At 43.1% G+C, this 18,053-nt stretch overlaps 1 protein-coding gene across 1 annotated transcript in view; it reads right to left on the bottom strand.

Annotated features, from left to right (window-relative positions):
* The window catches only part of LOC112266045 (collagen alpha-5(IV) chain), a 45,949-nt gene that overhangs the window by 14,822 nt on the left and 13,074 nt on the right, over nucleotides 1-18,053 (bottom strand). Inside the window, exon 5 of the mRNA XM_024443537.2 lies at nucleotides 14,157-14,201. Within this exon, the coding sequence (XP_024299305.1) occupies nucleotides 14,157-14,201 (45 nt within the window). The remainder of the gene's footprint in view (nucleotides 1-14,156; nucleotides 14,202-18,053) is intronic.

Raw genomic sequence — 18,053 nt, 5'->3', positions numbered from 1 at the left:
CAAAAAAATAAAACAATAACAATAAAAACTGAAACACTATAAAAAAACGAAGGAAAAGTTTAAGATCTGTCCAAAGTTTTGGCCCTGCTTATATTCTCTGGCAGGATATTCCAGAGGCTGGAGGCATAATTACTAAAGGCTGGCTCTCCATTCATCTTGGTCCTATTCTTTGGAATAGTTAAACGGCCAGTGCCAGAGGACCTGAGGGACTACTGGGACCTACCAAAAGAAGAACCTTAAAATGAATTCTAACTCACAGGCAGCCAGTGCAGAAAACTTAAAACCGGTGTAGTGTGTGCTCTCCGTCTGGTCTTGGTATGAAGGTTTCGCTTGGAGAGGTTTTTTCGGCAGGTAACAGACAGCTGTTGTGCTGTGCACTGAAGTCCACAAGCGAATGGAAAAGTTGAGAATGAGAGTGCGTAGATGCGAGAAGGAATAATACAACAAGAAAAGTGATGATGCTGTTTGTGACTGCTATGAAAGTGAACTGAGTGTGCCGGTGATCAGGGGATGTATTCATTCCCCTGATTTTGTTACAAAAGTTTCCTTAAGTGGAAGCAAAAGAAATGAATTTGTCCAATAGAAACTCTTGTTTTAGTGGACTAATGGAATAATGGTTACACGCCAGATCAGCCAGATGCATGCAAGTGTGCCAGGTGATCTTGGGTCAGTTTCTAATTTCCCCCACCAATGATTAGGGTTAGGATTTAGGGAGAGGAAGCTGATCCTAAATCTGTATCCAGAGGAACTTCACTCGGGAGCGAATACAAACCTGGGAGTGTGCTTCTGTATCTCAAGGCTCTAAATAACTATTTTTGACACCAAATAATACATAATTCAATATGGGCGTCAATTAATTAACTGCTTGTTTTAAGGTGGAGATATGGTTATTCTCTTGCAGTCATACGCAGTGTTCTTGGTTGGTCATCAATCGAAAAGGTAATTGAAAAAACATGCTTATTTTATTTTATAATATACATCATTTAAAACGGCCGAGTTCTATTCACAGCAGGTTTCAGTTGGTAAGAGACAGACATTCCGTAAATACTAGGAATAGATTGTCCACCATCTATGCATTATCCAGACAGAAAAGTGAATGGGCAAAAGAACATTTCGATTTAGAGCAATAAAGAAATTGAATAAATTAACTGAGCAAACTAGAAACCTTTCAATATATACATTTAAACAATATTTTAAAATAATTTAAATATAATATATAGAAATGTTGTGTGACCATAGTAGATGAATAATCAATATTTTTTAGATTGAGTATTTATTGGGTCATTATGCTAGTATTATGTATGTTTGTAATAGTGTGTTATATGTGAAAGTGTTTAAGGTGTTTAAGGACTCTTGGAAGTTTAGTCCAAATGGGGACTAAAAGAGATCCAAATCAAATCAACTGCTCATTTGATGATGTTTGTTTTCAGCACAGACATTCATCAATTAGAGATATGAATTAATGTGGTCATGTCTGAATATCCAAATTTGCATTCTAAGTAGTAGGTTGATAATGTATGTGGAAATATAACAGTATGTAAATGCCAGGATGTCATATTCAATTCGGCTTTTCATCTACATGTAGTAGGAATACGTTGTATGCTATTGAGGAAGATAATCTTATTTTCAGACCCAAGTGTTTTTGACAACAGCTGATAATTCTATAAGGGGGACAGGCTATACCAAAAAGAACAAAGGTTGGGAAACAGCGCAATTGTCCATTAGATTATACATTCCCAATATGGGTATGTATGCTTTAAACCAGGTAGGCTAGTTGAGAACAAGTTCTCATTTGCAACTGCGACCTGGCCAAGATAAATCGTAGCAATTTGACACATACAACAACACAGAGTTACACATGGAATAAACAAAACATACATTCAATAATACAGTAGAACAAAAGAAAACAAAAAGTCTATATACAGTGAGTGCAAATGAGGTAAGTTAAGGAAATATATAGGCCATGGTGGCGAAGTAATTACAATAGAGCAATTAAACACTGGAATGGTAGATCGGCAGAAGATGAATGTGCAGGTAGAGATACTGGGGTGCAAAGGAGCTAAATAAATAAATAAATACCAGTATGGGGATGAGGTAGGTAGATAGGGCTGGGCTGTTTACAGATAGGCTAAGTACAGGTGCAGTGATCTGTAAAATGCTCTGACAGCTGGTGCTTAAAGCTAGTGAGGGAGATGTGAGTCTCCAGCTTCAGAGATTTTTGCAATTCGTTCCAGTCATGGGCAGCAGAGAACTGGAAGGAAAGACGACCAAAGGAGGAATTGCCTTTGGGGGTGACTAGTGAGATATACCTGCTGTAGAGCATGCTACGAGTGGGTGCTGCTATGGTGACCAGTGAGCTGAGATAAGGCAGGGCTTTACCTAGCAGAGACTTGTAGATAACCTGTAGCCAGTGGGTTTGGCAATCATTTGAGAAACCAAGGCTGTCGAGTCTACCAATAAGAATGTTGTGATTGACAGAGTCGAAAGCCTTGGCCAGGTCGATGAATACGGCTGCACAGTAATGTCTCTTATCAATGGCGGTTATGATGTCGTTTAGAACCTTGAGCGTGGCTGAGGTGCACCCATGACCAGCTCTGAAACCAGATTGCATAGCGGAGAAGGTATGGTGGGATTCGAAAGGGTCAGTAATCTGTTTGTTAACTTGGCTATCGAAGACCTCAGAAAGACAGGGTAGGATAGATATAGGTCTGTAGCAGCTTGGGTCTAGAGTGTCACCCCCTTTGAAGAGGGGGATGACCGCGGCAGCTGTCCAATCTTTGGGAATCTCAGACGATACGAAAGAGAGGTTGAACAGGCTAGTAATAAGGGTTGCAACAATTTTGGCAGATCATTTTAGAAAGAGAGGGTCCAGATTGTCTAGCCCGGCTGATTTGTAGGGGTCCAGATTTTGCAGCTCTTTCAGAACATCGGCTATCTGGATTTGGGTAAAGGAGAAATGGTGGGGGCTTTGGTGGGTGCCGGGCAGTTGACCGGGGTAGGGGGAGCAATGTGGAAAGCATGGCCAGCCGTAGAGAAATGCTTATTGAAATTCTCAATTAGAGTGGATTTATCGGTGGTGACAATGTTTTCTAGCCTCAGAGCAGTGGGCAGCTGGGAGGAGGTGCTCTTATTCTCCATGGACTTTACAGTGTCCCAGAACTTTTTTGAGTTAGTACTACAGGATGCAAATTTCTGTTTGAAAAAGCTTGCCTTAGCTTTTCTAACTGCCTGTGTATATTTGTTCCTAACTTCCCTGAAAAGTTGCATATCACGGTTGCTATTCGATGCTAATGCAGAACGCCACAGGATGTTTTGGTGCTGGTCAAGGGCAGACAGGTCTGGTGTTCACCAAGGACTATATCTGTTCCTAGTTCTACATTTTTTGAGAGGGGCATGCTTATTTAAGATGGTGAGGAAGGCACTTTTAAAGAATAGCCAGGCATCATCTACTGACGGGATGAGGTCAATGTCATTCCAGGATACCCCGGCCAGGTCAATTAGAAAGGCCTGCTCGCAGAAGTGTTTCAGGGAGCGTTTGACAGTGATGAGGGGTGGTTGTTTGGTCGCAGACCCATTACGGATGCAGGCAATGAGGCAGTGATCGCTGAGATCTTGATTGAAAACAGCAGAGGTGTATTTGGAGGGCAAATTAGTTAGGATGACATCTATGAGGGTGCCCGTGTTTACTGATTTGGGGTTGTACCTGGTAGGTTCATTGATAATTTGTGTGAGATTGAGGGCATCAAGCTTAGTTTGTAGGATGGCCGGGGTGTTAAGCATGTCCCAGTTTAGGTCACCTAGTAGCACGAGCTCAGAAGATAGATGGGGGGCAATCAGTTCACATATAGTATCGAGGGCACAGCTGGGGGCAGAGGGAGGTCTATAGCAAGTGGCAACAGTGAGAGACTTGTTCCTGGAAAGGTGAATTTTTAGAAGTAGAAGCTCAAATTGTTTGGGTACAGACTTAGAAAGTAATACAGAACTCTGCAGGCTATCTTTGCAGTAAATTGCAACACAGCCCCCTTTGGCAGTTCTATCTTGGCGGAAAACGTTATAGTTAGCAATGGAGATTTCAGGGTTTTTGGTGGTTTTCCTAAGCCAGGATTCAGACACGGCTAAGACATCTGGGTTGGCAGAGTGTGCTAAAGCAGTGAGTAAAACAAACTTGGGGAGTAGGCTTCTAATGTTAACATGCATGAAACCAAGGCTTTTACATTTACAGAAGTCAACAAATGAGAGCACCTGGGGGGTGGGAGTGGAGCTAGGCACTGCAGGACCTGGATTAACCTCCACATCACCAGAGGAACAGAGGAGAAGTAGGATAAGGGTACGGCTAAAGCCTATACGAACTGGCCGTCTAGCACGTTCAGAACAGAGAGTAAAAGGAGCAGGTTTCTGAGCACGATAGCATAGATTCAAGGCATAGTGTACAGACAAAGGTAAGGTAGGATGTGAGTACATTGGAGGTAAACCTAGGCATTGAGTAATGAAGAGAGAGATATAGTCTCTAGAGAGGTTTAAACCAGGTGATGTCATCGCATATGTCGGAGGTGGAACAACATGGTTGGTTAAGGCATATTGAGCAGGGCTAGAGGCTCTACAGTGAAATAAGACAGTAATCACTAACCAGGACAGTAATGGACAAGGCATATTGATGTTAGAGAGAGGCATGCGTAGCCAAGTGAACATATGGGTCCAGTGAGTGGTTGGGCTGGCTGGGGACACAGCGATTCAGACAGTTAGCAGGCTGACAAGCTAACAGTTAGTAGGCCGGAGCTAAACAAGCTAGCAGCTAGTAGACCAGGGCAAGCTAGCAGTTAGCAGGCCGGGTTGCAAGAGCTAGCAGTTAGCAGACCGGGCAGGCAAGCTAGCAGTTAGCAGACCGGGTTAGCAAGCAAGCAGTTAGCAAGGGCTAGCAGTTAGCAGACCGGGCAGGCAAGCTAGCAGTTAGCAGACCGGGTTAGCAAGCAAGCAGATAGCAGGGGCTAGAAAGTTAGCCTTTGGGGGGGGGACGTCGCAATGGTGGTAAGTCTGTTTTTGCCTCTTCGTGCGGTGACGTCGATAGACCAGTCGTGGAATTAGTAGGGTTCCAAGTAGCTCTAGGTAGCTAGCAGGCCAACATTGTAGCCCAGGAGCATGCTTCGGTGGAAGCACAGGCACCCTGTCCGGGCTAGCTTCAAGCTAAATTGGTGCTTGCTCTGGGATGGAAACGCTAGCCAGGAGTAGTCCTCTGGGATTGCAGTTAGCTAGTTGTGAAGATCCAGATGAAAATGTTCAGTTTGCGGTAGGAATCCAGGGATAAAAATAACAGGTCCGTTATAGTCTAGTTAGAGTCACGTAGAGTCACGAGCTGAAGGTTAGCTGATGACCGCTGGCAATGGTTTGCTGACTAATATCTGGTAGTTAGCTGGCTAGCTTCAGTTGAGGGATTCCAGATCCGAAGTTAATATAAATACTTTAGGGAAAAAAAAGCAGATCCACGCCACATTGGGTGAGGCGGGTTGCAGGAGAGTATTTAGATGATGAGGTTTTGCAAAATATTTTAAAGGATATGCGACGAAAAATATATAAAACGATATATACAAGGGATACGACAGGACAAAGACATCTTGACTGCTACGCCATCTTGGAATTACAAATGCCAGGATGTCATATTCAATTCGGCTTTTCATCTACATGTAGTAGGAATACGTTGTATGCTATTGAGGAAGAGAATCTTATTTTCAGACCCAAGTGTTTTTGACAACAGCTGATAATTCTATAAGGAGGACAGGCTATACCAAAATTAACAAATGTCGGGAAACAGCGCAATTGTGCATTAGATGATACATTCTCAATATGGGTGAGCCTAGTACAGTATGTTGATATTTGTTGCTTACTGAATATATTTAGTCATGACTGTCCTGTGATGATCAGAATGGGTCATATCAGACTGGAGGGGGATGGCAGTAACGAGGCCTCTCTCGCCCACAGAGGGGGGGAAGGGAGTTACTGGATGGTCGACAGTTCACACCCTGTTGTAAATTACAGCAGGGGCCTTTTTCTCTCCTCCAGTATGAACAAAAGGAATGCCTTTGTTAAAAGTGGATACTGGAACAATAATTCTATCATAAGAATGTGGGGAATGGTCAGTGGGGAGCTATAGAAAACTAATGTCATATTGGTTTTCATTTTGTGATGTCATTACAAATTGTGATTTTAGGAGGTGTAAGAGAATCTATCTCCTATAAACTGTTCATATTAAGTAGCCACTCCCCGAGTGAGGTCAGAGAGCGTGTCAGACTGACAGAACTGTCCCTTTTGTCCAGAGTGCATAAAAGGATTGCCAACAAGGATTAATATTAGCCAAGGAAAGGCCTGGTTCGGACAGAGATAAACGGCGAACAAAGGCACTCACACGAAAATACATCAATGATTTCTTATTCATAAACGGGTGGCGGTTCATGTGAAAAGTATATGATTAACATGAGAATAGTTCTGAAATGTGTAAATGATAAGTGTCCCTCTCTCTCTCTCTCTGCCGTTGTAACAAGCCATCATATTGTGTCAGTCCACTAGGGACTGTTGTCTCATGTAAAGGGTGTATGTTACTTCTGTGTTATTATTTAGTTAGCTAGTAAATAAATAATTAAACCAATTTGTGTAGTACTGAATCATGAGTAAGGCTGGGGCTTTTACAGATGCATGAGGTTACGACTGTTCAGAATGAAGATATGATAAGAGGTAATGTTTAATACGTTGACTGTTTTTTGGATGTGATAGGTAAAGACCTTTAGAGTTTAATTCAGGAGATGGTAACTCTTTAAACAACCTCTTCCATGGTGCCCCAAATCCTAATGGGTTAATTGTTACATGATTAATTTAATCAGGTAACGATTAAATAAATAACAGTCATCAGATTAACGAAAGGTTGGCCTTTCAGTCCTGGCTATCCAGGGACCCTTTCAGTCCCATCGCTCACAGGAACTCCTGGATCCCCGGGTGAGCCCACAGGCCCCCTGTTTCCTGGGGACATGGGACCTTTCTCCCCCTTGGGCTATGTAGAGCCTGGTATACCATAGGGACCCTACAGATCCAAAGACATAAAAGGACGTGACCCCCCCAAAAATCATTAGAATAAAATCTCCCCATACAATGTAAAACCGCCTTGACAAAAAGTACTGTAATGTAATGTAAATTGTAATGATGGACGTTGCCATTTTCCAAGTATGTACAGTATATTTAAGAATACATCTGCATGTTAGTCATATGGATGTGAATATGGACAAACTCTATCATTACCCCAACAATGTCCACTTTGACCGCATTAGTTCCAATATCTCACGCCAATATCTCTGCCTCAGAATGTCCGATCCTCACAAAGTAAAGTGCTTATTGTTCAGAAGTGTCTTTCTGAGTAGTTTGAGAGGTTTACACTGTCTGAGAAAATTATGCACATGCTTTTACTGTGTATATGCATTGTTAAAGCCTAAAAGCATAATTATTATGCCAAAAGTAACTATAATCCAAAGTCTAAGTATGTATAAATTATTAAATTGTCAGTTTGTATTGATATACTCAGTAAATTTGGCGAGAATCTATGGCCACACATTTTACCCCTTAGATATGGCATTACAGTTTCAATATCTCTGGCCCAGAAAGTCAGATTCTTACAGGGTAAAGTTATTTTGGTTCAGTAGGGTCTCCCGCAGTTTTCTGATAGGGTCTATCATCTAAGAATGATCCTTAGTGGGCTAAGGACCACAACTGTAGCTGAACACATTTGAATTTTCATATTTTCTGTATATTTGAATGTCTTAAAGCATAATAACTCTATGAAAAGTAACTATTAATGCATCCATTCCATAGTCTGTTTATGTTTGATAATTTTTGTTCAGAATTAAAGGTATTTTACCTAAACCTATTACTATTTCCATTATATCAATTTTCATCAGATTTGACCTTTTACACCTTGAAAATTGCCTTACAAGTCTAAATTAAACTTTGTCTATCACCCCAACATTGTTTGATTTAGCATTGATGAAAGCCTTTAACAAGGAAATAGATTTTTCAAGCATTCAATCCAGATTGACTGATCTACTAAAAAGGATAATAGGTCAAATCGGAATAATGCCTTTTTCCTGACCATGTGACCTAACATGGAAAAACTCAGGGCCATAGTAATATACCTTTGGTCACCCGGTCAGACAAAATTCATGGGCTTAGTCATTGTATGACATGACATGGCATAAAAGAGCTGTTGTTATGTCCATGTATTGGTGTTACCAATACATTGTGACGCTGAATGCGGTGCAAGTCCTGCCTCTCCCATCTCCTCATTGGTTTATAGAAGCAGATACCCAAAGAAAGATGAACCGAGTTCGGTCGATCATCATGGTAACTATGAAAGTTAGATGCCAATCGCCATATAAAGTCCAAAGAAGAAAAAGCCTGGAAGGAGGAGAGATGACTTAAAAACGATTCGGTTGACCGTTATGTGTGTGGATTAATTGTCGGAGTAGAGGATTACTATTGCAACAACACATCATCAGTAGGGTAAAACTAACCTGTCTCACGACGGTCTAAACCCAGCTCACGTTCCCTATTAGTGGGTGAACAATCCAACGCTTGGTGAATTCTGCATTTCAGGTAAAATTATGGCAGAGATGAGAACGGTATTTGAATCTCCGGTATCTGGGAGAAAGGCGGCCAGTAAACTTCTTGATTTAAGTCAAAACTCCCGTACTGTGGTAGGCTACGCTGTTGATTTTCGCACATTGGCCGCCGAGAGTGCCTGGAATCCGGAGTCTCTTTCGATACTTTCCTGCACAGATTATCTGAGGATGTAAAGGATGAGCTAGCTCTCTGGAATTACCGGTGGACCTCGACTCCCTTATCGCCTTAACCATCAAAATCAATGGACAACTAAGGGAACATAGGAGTGAGAGAAGGTCTGGTCTCGGGCACACTCGTGCACCCGCTATGGCTCGTTCACCTTTGAGGGAATCAGGAAGTTTCCAAAGGCAGCTTTTCTGAGAGGATTCGAAGCCACCCGAGCCGTCTCGTGAATCTATGATAGGTGAGTTGGATACTCCTGGGCCACTGCAGTTGGGAAGAGCTAGGTTGTCCTCACAGAGGATGAACGGTAACTGTTGTCAGTACTGTGGAAAGGCAGGACATTTTATAGCTACCTGTACTATTAGGAAACCCTTGTCTCTAGTGGGTACCAGTACTATGGTGAATCAGACTGGGAGATACCTAATTCCCATCACCCGCACACCCTTTGTTGTGCTTGTGCTGCTGTGGGAAGACCAATCCAAGTCTCTCCGAGTGCTCATTGACTCTGGGGCTGATGAATGTCTTATGGATGCCACGATAGCTTTGGAGCTTGGTATTCCCACTCAGCCTCTCTCTGTGCCCATGGGCTGCTCTATAGGGGAAGTAACCCATAGTACTGTGCCCATTCAATTACGGGTTTCTGGTAACCACAGTGAGACCATACAGTTCCTCCTCATTGCATCTCCCCATGTTCCAGTCGTTTTGGAATTTTCCTGGCTACAAAAACACAATCCTGTGATAGACTGGACCACAAGCTCCATCCTGGGTTGGAGTCCTTTTTGTCATTCCCACTGCCTTCAAGCAGCACAGCCTTTCCCATGTTGTCTTCCTCAGGACGTTAGCAAGACTGTGGATGTCTCTGCCATTCCCACTGAGCACCATGACCTCCTGGAGGTCTACAGTAAGGCACGTGCTACTTCCCTCCCCCCATACTGTCCTTATGACTGTGCCATTGATCTTCTCCCAGGCACTACACCACCTCGGAGTCAGTTGTATTCTCTGTCCAGACCAGAGACCAAATCTATGGAGGAGTACAGAGGAGTGTCTGGCCACTGGGGCCGTCCGTCCGTCTGCGAGCCAACCAAGACCTGGAAACCACCCTGAGATGCCTGGTCTCAACCAATCCCACAACCTGGAGACGACAACTGGTTTGGGTGGAGTATGCCCGGAACACCCTTCCCGGAACAAGAACAGGAGGTCAGCGTATCCTCGGCCCAGATATTTGTCTGTCGCTGTCGACGTACCTGTAGAAGAGCCAGGGGGGCTGTTCTCATGACCAACTCCAGGTATCGTCGACAAGTGGACCGTCGCCGGACCCCAGCTCCCTGCTACCGCATTGGGCAGAGGGTATGGCTGTCCACACGGGACCTGCCCCTTCGGGTAGAGTCCCGCAAACTGTCCCCTCGTTTCATTGGTCCTTTTCTCATCTCCAGAGTCTTGCGTTACCCCGTACCCTCCGTATTTACCCTACCTTCCATTTGTCTAAGATTAAGCCTGTGTCTAACTGTTCTTTGTCTTCTGCCTCCCCCTCCCTGTGTCATTGATGGTCATCCGGCCTACACAGTAAAACATCTCCTGGGTGTTTGACCACAGGGCAGGGGTTTCCAGTACCTGGTTGACTGGGAGGGTTATGGCCCGGAGGAGCGGTGCTGGGTTCCCACTAGAGACATCCTGAACCCAGCCCTCATCACTGACATCCACCGCCGACACCCTGGTCAACCTGCATCTGGGTCTCGCCTTGTGTCATGATACAAATAACTCAATGTTTATATCCCAGGACAAATTCGCCAGGAACAGCAAGCTACCGAAATAAGACAAATTAGCTAGCAACTGCAAGTTAGTTAGCTAAAGTGCCATAAATGTTTAATGCTTTTCGACCTGTCCCCAAATTAATTTAATTGGTTCAGAGTTTGTTTTGATATTTTAACCTGCGTGTTGTGATCGCGTTTGGTGTGGGGTGACGGTGCTAAGAGAGACATAACGACAGGCAGGAAGTGGTTGTGGTTGTTCAGTGGTTCTTGCCTGTGAAGCATCAAAGTAACTAGAGCTCTCATTGCCCCAGCGACAACTCAATGTACTCAAATCAAGTCAAAATGACATTTTATTCATAAAGCCCTAAACAGTGAAATGTAAAAACAAACAATGATATGTGCTTTACAGTAACCCAGCCTATAAAACATACACTCCATGAAACAAAGCAAAAAACTAACTGTTACATTTGTCAAAAAGACCGAACCCCTAACTTTTACCTCACATGACAGTTGCAAACTGCACCTTCAATTCCATATCCTTATTCCTGTACTGCTCTTTTAAAGAAGAACGTATTTGAAACTGAATATACATATTTCTCAGAACCAGTCTCTATCTCCTGGTTGTCCTGGGATGCCTTTGATGACTTTAGGACCAGGTGGTCCAGGGTTGCCACTCAACAGATCAGTGCAGAGACCTCACCGGGCAAAAACACCTTCAATGAAAATTGTAACAACATCATATTGCAATGAACTTAAGAACACATTCTTATTTTCAATGACGGCCTAGAAACGGTGGGTTAACTCTCTCGTTCAGGGGCAGAACGACAGATTTTCACCTTGTCAGCTCGGGGGATCCAATCTTACAACCTTACAGTTAACTAGTCCAACGCAATAACGACCTGCCTCTCTCTCGTTGCACTCCACAAGGAGACTGCCTGTTACGCAAATGCAGTAAGCCAAGGTAAGTTGCTAGCTAGCATTAAACTTATCTTATAAAAAACAATCAATCATAATCACTAGTTAACTACACATGGTTGATGATATTACTAGATATTATCTAGCGTGTCCTGCGTTGCATGTACTCTGACTGAGCGGTGGTAGGCAGAAGCAGGCGCATAAACATTCATTCAAACAGCACTCTCCAGCGTTTTGCCAGCAGCTCTTCGTTGTGCGTCAAGCATTGCGCTGTTTATGACTTTAAGCCTATCAACTCCCGAGATGGGGCTGGTGTAACCGAAGTGAAATGGCTGGCTAGTTAGCGCGCGCTAATAGCGTTTCAAACTTCACTCGCTCTGAGCCTTGGGGTGGTTGTTTCCCTTGCTCTGCATGGGTAACGCTGCTTCGATGTGGTGGCTGTTGTCGTTGTGTTGCTGGTTCGAACCCAGGGAGGAGCGAGGAGAGGGACGGAAGCTATACTGTTACACTGGCAATACTAAAGTGACTGTAAGAACATCCAATAGTCAACGGTTAATTAAATACAAATGGTATAGAGGGAAATAGTCCTATAATTCCTATAATAACTGCAACCTAAAACTTCTTACCTGGGAATTTTGAAGACTCATGTTAAAAGGAACCACCAGCTTTCATATGTTCTCATGTTCTGAGCAAGGAACTGAAACGTTAGCTTTCTTACATAGCACATTTTGCACTTTTACTTTCTTCGCCAACACTTTGTTTTTGCATTATTTAAACCAAATTGAACATGTTTCATTTTTTACTTGAGGCTAAATTGATTTTATTGATGTATCATATTAAGTTAAAATAAGTGTTCATTCAGTATTGTTGTAATTGTCATTATTACAAATACATAAAAAAAATATAAAAAAACGTCCGATTAATCGGTATCGGCTTTTTGGTCCTCCAATAATCGGCATAGGCATCGGTATCGGCGTTGAAAAATCATAATCGGGCGACCTCTACTTGCAAGCACAGCTTTTGAGGCATCAAAAGCTCGCAACTCTAAGAGCCCTGACCACTCGGTTTTGAAGTTTGACCAGGAGCACTCACTCCAGTTAGAGGGTGCATTATCAGGTATTGGAGCGTTGAGAGATGACGCACAACAACAGTTTCTACCACGAAACCATGATTCCAATATCCCCCGCGGTCATTCCCCATTGTAAAGTACGTAGCCATCAAAACGAATACCGCTATAATCGACCTGTTCACTACGTTCCTGCACCCAACCCACACAAAGTGTCAGAGCACAAGGGTAACAAAGGGTTGAAAGATGATCAAAACGTAGACCAGTGTTCTCCAGAAGCTCCACTACGTGAAGAACTAAAGCGAGAAACATTTGAGAAAAGGGTAAAAGATAAGCCACAAGGACTAGACGGGGAATTACCGGACACCAGGTCCGCAGGAATTAACACACATAGCAAGGACGTTAAAATTCAAATCTCTCCCGCTCTCACTCGAGACCCTATCCAGGGCCTGCTTGATCAAGAAACAAGCCCACAGGCTTTGTCTATAGACTCTGATACAAAGGTTGCGAAGAAAAAGGTCAAACGCTTCGTTAAAGCCAAGCCCACTCAAAATCTGAAAAGTCGATCTGCTTCCACCTTGAACAGAATTGACACATCACGTCGTTGCGAATGACCACTCCACTTTGTGGGGAATATGTCCACTAAACAGGAATCCAAACGACCATACCTGGAGACACTCCTGGAGGACTGCTTAACTTGTCATGTGCTAATTGATTCGGGTGCGACAATATCACTCATCTCTCAAAGATTGTTCAATGATCTCAAAAGAGCTTTGAAGCCAACTAAACGTTGGTTAAAAGTGGAACGATGCGACACTACACTTTGAGGCGTCATTCAGACTACCTCGCCTCTCAGATTGAGAGTCATGCTGAAACTACACTTCAAGGACGTATCGCTCGTCCACCCTGTGTATGTTACCAGCCTCGAAACTGTACCCCTGCTACTTGGAACAGAATTGATGGATCGGTTACTCCCATTGATGGATTGGAAAACCAACAGGCTACAGTGCCTTCTCCACCGACCACACTGTCTTCCCTAAACGCTAACTGCAACGCAGTCATTCACGAGGGGTATCTGTCGAAAGCACCCCCTGGGAAAAAGACGTTTAGAAACCTCTTGGGGCAGAGTCTAATCCAAGGAGATATTACGATATCTCGACACATTCCATCAGCCAATCTGATTGAAAATTATTTTCATGATTTCGAGCCAGCTGTCTCTGTGAATGAGCAACTTCCCTCCTCCTTGCAGTCGTGCAATACGGTAGTTGAGATGAACTTCTCTTGCCCTTTGGACACTTCCGCAAGCACTGCGGCCGTCTCAGCAAGAAAAACATCGATGCGCAGAGTATACTCTGCTTCCGATGATACACCTTCCGCTTTGTGGGGGACTGTCAACCCTTACAATGACACTAATGGCAGTCCAGCAACTGACCCGATGACTCCCACTGGAGTCCCACCGATGACTCCCACACTCCCCCGCCCCACCCACACAACAAGGTAATTAGTTAATTAGGGTGCAAGGGGCTCTCTTTCTGGAGTAAGGTTAATAAATAAAATATAGTAAAAGACAGATTTAGATGGTGGATGGATGGTGTTACGCCACTTACCTTACTGCCTTTAACTCCATCACAGTTACAGTGACAGCTACATGCCTGGGGACAAGCAGAACAGTCAGTTTCACACACCCAACTCACTAAGTTGTCCTGAATTTAACATGGAATGGCAGCCCTCTGGGTAAAACACTAATGTAACATACAGATGACGTTGACTTAGTTAAATGTATTTTTCCCAGTGGAGAAGACTTTTAAATATCATTGGAAGTGCTAAAGCCTTTAACGTGTTTGGAAGTGTGCTGGTTACACTGATGGCTAGTCTATGTTTACTCGGTATTTTAGAAAATCCTCTCACACATCCTTTAACAAGTATCTACAACAGACCTATTGAGCAGACAGAAATGCAAAGCATTCATCGCCAAACACGTCATTCTATGGTATCCCGAGTCCCCACAGCTCACACCCCAAGTCCCCACAGCTTTGCATACTGTATAATATTCTATCAATTGTCTTCCACTACTTGGCCTGGGAGAGCAAGTCATTGTGTGTGTGTTTGAGCTGATTATACACAGCTCTGTAAAGAACAGCCAATCTTCATTATGCCTGGAGAGTCATTTAACCAATAACTTTGCAATAATTATCCTATATTGTGAAATAATCCTATATTCGACATCTTGAACACTCACATTGAGTCAATAATATTCTCACAACAAGTTGTACGTACAAACCCACCCAGAAACCTCAGCAGTTCTGATCTGCCATGCTCAGGATGCCATGTCGACCTGAAACATGTCATATCCCAGACATTCTTATCTCAGGTGAGTACCTTTCTGAAGTAGGTCAGACACAACAAGAATGCATGATAATCTTATATCAAGTTAGAGCTGCTGGTTTGATTTGCCTTGTTTTTCCTTGTTTCCCAATGTAACAGAATCTCCCTTTGTTGACTGACTGTTGCGTGTTCCTAATGAATGAGATTGTCTGTGCAGGAAGAGGGAAAGAGATATGTGGGGAGATGAAATAGACACTCTGTCCACAAGGGTTGTTTGGGTTTCTGACGGCATGCAACACAAATGGAGCAGGGGTGGTAGGGGGCTGGGTGGAGGGAGCAGGGGCGGACTTAGTGATTTAGAGGCTCCAGGCAGAGGCCTGTCTGAGGCCCCCTCCCTCCCCTTGTGCGTGCACCATTTTTTAAGTGGGTTTTTATTATAAAGACATGTAATTTAACTGTAAAAATGTATTACAGTTTAATGTGGCAAGAACATAACCAGTCATGATGTTTTCATCTGATTGTCATACAAATCACTTCAAAAAGTAGGTAACCTTCGCACGTTCATCCAAAATAATTCCAGCATCCGAAAATTGCACTGTGCACCCGGCAACTTGCCTTCAATTTGCAAGTGGCTGAAACTATCTCACCGGAGAAAGCATCCCTGTAACAAATCTCTTCTTCGTCTGAGGAAGAGTAAGAAGGATCGGACCAATATGCAGCGTGGTAAGTGTTCCTCATGTTTTAATAGAACAAACTGAACACTACAGAAATTAACAACGAAGAGAAAACGAAACAGTTCTGCCAGGTGAACAGACACTAAACAGAAATTAAACACCCACAACCAAAATGGGGAAAACAGGCTACCTAAGTATGATTCTCAATCAGAGACAACGAACGACACCTTCCTCTGATTGAGAACCATACTAGGCCAAACACATAGAAATATAACAACATAGAAAAAAGAACATAGACCCCAACTCACGCCCTGACCAACCTAACACAAAGACATAAAAAAAAGGAACTAAGGTCTGAACGTGACAAACCCAGCGAGCGAAACAGCTGTCTTACTATATATAGCCCATGTATCTGATGCTGTCTGGGCAAAAAGAGTATTTACATGCCATACTCTTTTTTTTGCCAGACAGTGACACATATATGCCGTCTGCCTCTGCCTCGACGATGGTGGCAGTATTATAGGTAGCACCTTTTTACTAAATAAATTAGTTAACTTAGGTACTTTTCTGTTAACATTTACAATTCTTTCTTTGTATTTTCTCTGCCCTGCTCTGAAAATGCTTAATTGCTGCAGCTTAATTTCAATGAATGTCACATTTGCAATCAAATCGCATCAAACAATGCAAAGGAACTCTGTAAGGGTGAAATAGTCCATTATTATGAACCAGTCCATTGGGGATTAATGACAATTGTTTCTACTATTATGAGAAAAACTTGGATTATATTAAAATTGATATAAAATATAAGATATGTATATGTATGGAAATAAATTATTGATCTTTTAATACATGTCGCCTTATTGACCTTGGCACAGTGGCCTGACAAAAAACTGCTCCCTCCCCATTTCCTTTAGAACTTTGAAGCTACCCGCAGATTTTTCTGCTCCTTGAGCGGAGCCTGGGGGGCCTCAAGCAACAAAAACAAAAAAGATCATTAATATATACAGTGGGGCAAAAAAGTATTTAGTCAGCCACCAATTGTGCAAGTTCTCCCACTTAAAAAGATGAGAGAGGCCTGTAATTTTCACCATAGGTACACTTCAACTATGACAGACAAAATGAGAAACAAAAATCCCAAAAATCACATTGTAGGATTTTTAATGAATTTATTTGCAAATTATGGTGGAAAATAAGTATTTGGTCACCTACAAACAAGCAAGATTTCTGGCTCTCACAGACCTGTAACTTCTTCTTTAAGAGGCTCCTCTGTCCTCCACCCGTTACCTGTATTAATGGCAGCTGTTTGAACTTGTTATCAGTATAAAAGACACCTGTCCACAACCTCAAACAGTCACACTCCAAACTCCACTATGGCCAAGACCAAAGAGCTGTCAAAGGACACCAGAAACAAAATTGTAGACCTGCACCAGGCTGGGAAGACTGAATCTGCAATAGGTAAGCAGCTTGGTTTGAAGAAATCAAATGGGGGAGCAATTATTAGGAAATGGAAGACATACAAGACCACTGATAATCTCCCTCGATCTGGGGCTCCACGCAAGATCTCACCCCGTGGGGTCAAAATGATCACAAGAACGGTGAGCAAAAATCCCAGAACCACAAGGGGGGACCTAGTGAATGACCTGCAGAGAGATGGGACCAAAGTAACAAAGCCTGCCATCAGTAACACACTACGCCGCCAGGGACTCAAATCCTGCAGTGCCAGACGTGTCCCCCTGCTTAAGCCAGTACATGTCCAGGCCCGTCTGAAGTTTGCTAGAGAGCATTTGGATGATCCAGAAGAAGATTGGGAGAATGTCATATGTTCAGATGAAACCAAAATATAACTTTTTGGTAAAAACTCAACTCGCCGTGTTTGGAGGACAAAGAATGCTGAGTTGCATCCAAAGAACACCATACATACTGTGAAGCATGGGGGTGGAAACATCATGCTTTGGGACTGTTTTTCTGCAAAGGGACCAGGACGACTGATCCGTGTAAAGGAAAGAATGAATGGGGCCATGTATCGTGAGATTTTGAGTGAAAACCTCCTTCAATCAGCAAGGGCATTGAAGATGAAACGTGGCTGGGTCTTTCAGCATGACAATGATCCCAAACACACAGCCCGGGCAACGAAGGAGTGGCTTCGTAAGAAGCATTTCAAGGACCTGGAGTGGCCTAGCCAGTCTCCAGATCTCAACCCCATAGAAAATCTTTGGAGTGAGTTGAAAGTCCGTGTTGCCCAGCAACAGCCCCAAAACATCACTGCTCTAGAGGAGATCTGCATGGAGGAATGGGCCAAAATACCAGCAACAGTGTGTGAAAACCTTGTGAAGACTTACAGAAAACGTTTGACCTCTGTTATTGCCAACAAAGGGTATATAACAAAGTATTGAGATAAACTTTTGTTATAGACCAAATACTTGTTTTCCACCATAATTTGCAAATAAATTCATTAAAAATCCTACAATGTGATTTTCTGGATTTCTTTTCTCATTTTGTCTGTCA

The sequence above is a fragment of the Oncorhynchus tshawytscha genome, linkage group LG13, assembly GCF_018296145.1.
Source record: "Oncorhynchus tshawytscha isolate Ot180627B linkage group LG13, Otsh_v2.0, whole genome shotgun sequence".
NCBI classification, from domain to species: domain Eukaryota; kingdom Metazoa; phylum Chordata; class Actinopteri; order Salmoniformes; family Salmonidae; genus Oncorhynchus; species Oncorhynchus tshawytscha.
Note: the sequence above shows the minus strand (reverse complement) of the source record. Positions and strands in the feature narration are given on the sequence as shown.